We start from the raw sequence: 2012 nt of genomic DNA, 5'->3' as shown, positions 1-2012 counted from the left end.
AATGTGAAATGTCACAACAATACACCATGTCAGAGCTCATATTAATTTTTGTTGCTACATTAAGTAAGGCATGCAGATGTTAATGCATGAGAAGTCATTCTACAGCTTAGAATTTAGAAATCATTTGCAAACAAATTGCCACTTATGGAAACTCGGAGAGAAGAGAAGCCATTTCCTTGTTCATTGTGCCATAAATTGTTCCGCCAGAAAGCGCATCTAGTAAAGCACATGACAGTTCATACAGGGGAGAAGCCATTTCACTGTTCTTTATGCAGTAAATCCTTCACCCAGAAAGGATCATTAACAAGCCATATGACTGTTCACACAGGAGAAAAACCATTTTATTGCTCAGTATGCAGCAAGTCCTTTAGACAGAAAAGAACTCTATTACAGCATACGAGAATTCACACTGGCGAGAGGCCTTATCACTGTTCAGAATGCAAAAAAACATTTACTCAGAGAGGAACTCTGGCAAAGCATATGAATCTTCACTTGCAAAACAAGCCATTCCAATGTACAACCTGCAATAAAACCTTTGCTCAAGAAGGGCTTTTAGTGGAACATATCAGAGTTCATACGGGAGAAAAGCCATTTCAGTGTATAGAATGCCATAAACCCTTTTCTCATAAGAGACATCTAGTACAGCATATGACAGTTCATACAGAAGATAAGCCTTTTCAGTGTTCAGAATGCCATAAATCATTCAAATGGAAATGGAATATGTTAGCACATATAAGGGTTCACTCTCAAACTAGAGGTAAAGTTCAGTGTTTTGTATGCCATAATTTCTTTTGCCACAAAAGTGTGCTTGTACATCATATGAAAATTCATACAGGAGAAAAGCCATTCCAGTGTTCAGAATGTAAGAAAGTTTTTAATCGGAGAGGAAGCCTAATTAGGCATATGATGTACCACATGGGAGAGCATAAGAAATTCCAAAGTGGAGAAAAGCCTTTCCAATGTGCAGAATGCAATAAAGCCTTTAAATTGAAAACAAGCCTTCATAGGCATATAAAATGTCACAAAGAAGAGCGTCCATGTCAAGATTCTCAGAGTCGTATAACTGCCCAAATGAATGATGATTCAGGTGATGGTGAACCTGGTGGTTCAATGTATAGTCAGGAATTTGAGTGTAAACTTCATTCAGAGGAATATGTGGATGAGAAACATGAAGAAAAACCAAAGCTGATAAGAGAATTCAAGCAGGAGGTCCTCCCTTTTGGTAACAATGGGAACCATACAGAAAGTACACTTGCTTTTGAGGAGGGTGGTAAAGGATTCAGTGATGAGCACAGTTCAACACTTGAAAGCAATCTCAGTAAAGATAACTGTTTTCAGTCTTCTCAAAGTGGCATAAATTTTCCCTGCCAAATAAACAGTAGCAACATTGCAATAACTGATTTAACAGTGATGGTAGACTGCTCTGGAGATGGAGTGAAGATCGACAGTCCAGAATCAGATATCTCAACAACGGAAGATCCACTAAAGCTCGACACATGTCCTCAGAGTTCTGTTAAGAGAGAGAGCCAAGAGGAGGATTGCATTTTTATTAAGGAAGAATTTTAAAGGTCTCTGAAAGTCACCTGTGTATATCTTATTGTAATTTTTGTATATACTTTCCTAAATAATTATTGCCCAAGTTGAAGTCCTCTATATTTTCCCCACAATTGGTTCATCATATAATATTTGATGTTTACCACAATTCTTTTCACTTGAGAACATAGTAACACTTATAGTACTTTGACTGCACTACCTAGGTTATATGAAAATTCTCCATTTTTATTAGGGGTGTCACTTTTCTTTAGCCAATGCTTTTTTTTTTTTTCACCCCTAGAGAGAGCAGGAATTATTTTTGCTGAAATGGAGATATCACTTCCTCAAATAAGGGGCATGGATGTGGATAGGGAGCTGTGGTTTTGGTGCATTACACGTAACTCGTGTATGGATGTGCCCTTTCTTCAAGTTTCCCGGCATTACCTTCTGATGCAACAGGCAAGGACTGGGTGTGGGGA

At 38.0% G+C, this 2012-nt stretch overlaps 1 protein-coding gene across 1 annotated transcript; it reads left to right on the top strand.

Moving 5' to 3' along the window:
* LOC139765162 (uncharacterized) lies at positions 1 to 1645 on the top strand. The gene has a single exon (XM_071692408.1). The coding sequence runs from the start codon at positions 145 to 147 to the stop codon at positions 1564 to 1566; it is 1422 nt and encodes a 473-aa protein (XP_071548509.1). The 5' UTR covers positions 1 to 144; the 3' UTR covers positions 1567 to 1645.
* Positions 1646 to 2012: the final 367 nt, after the last annotated feature.

The sequence above is a fragment of the Panulirus ornatus genome, chromosome 53 (assembly GCF_036320965.1).
Source record: "Panulirus ornatus isolate Po-2019 chromosome 53, ASM3632096v1, whole genome shotgun sequence".
In the NCBI taxonomy this organism is placed as follows: Eukaryota; Metazoa; Arthropoda; class Malacostraca; order Decapoda; family Palinuridae; genus Panulirus; species Panulirus ornatus.
Note: the sequence above shows the minus strand (reverse complement) of the source record. Positions and strands in the feature narration are given on the sequence as shown.

Excerpts from the sequence above, each read along its gene's own strand:
- LOC139765162 (XM_071692408.1), top strand. The coding sequence starts at position 145 with ATGGAAACTCGGAGAGAAGAGAAGCCATTTCCTTGTTCATTGTGCCAT.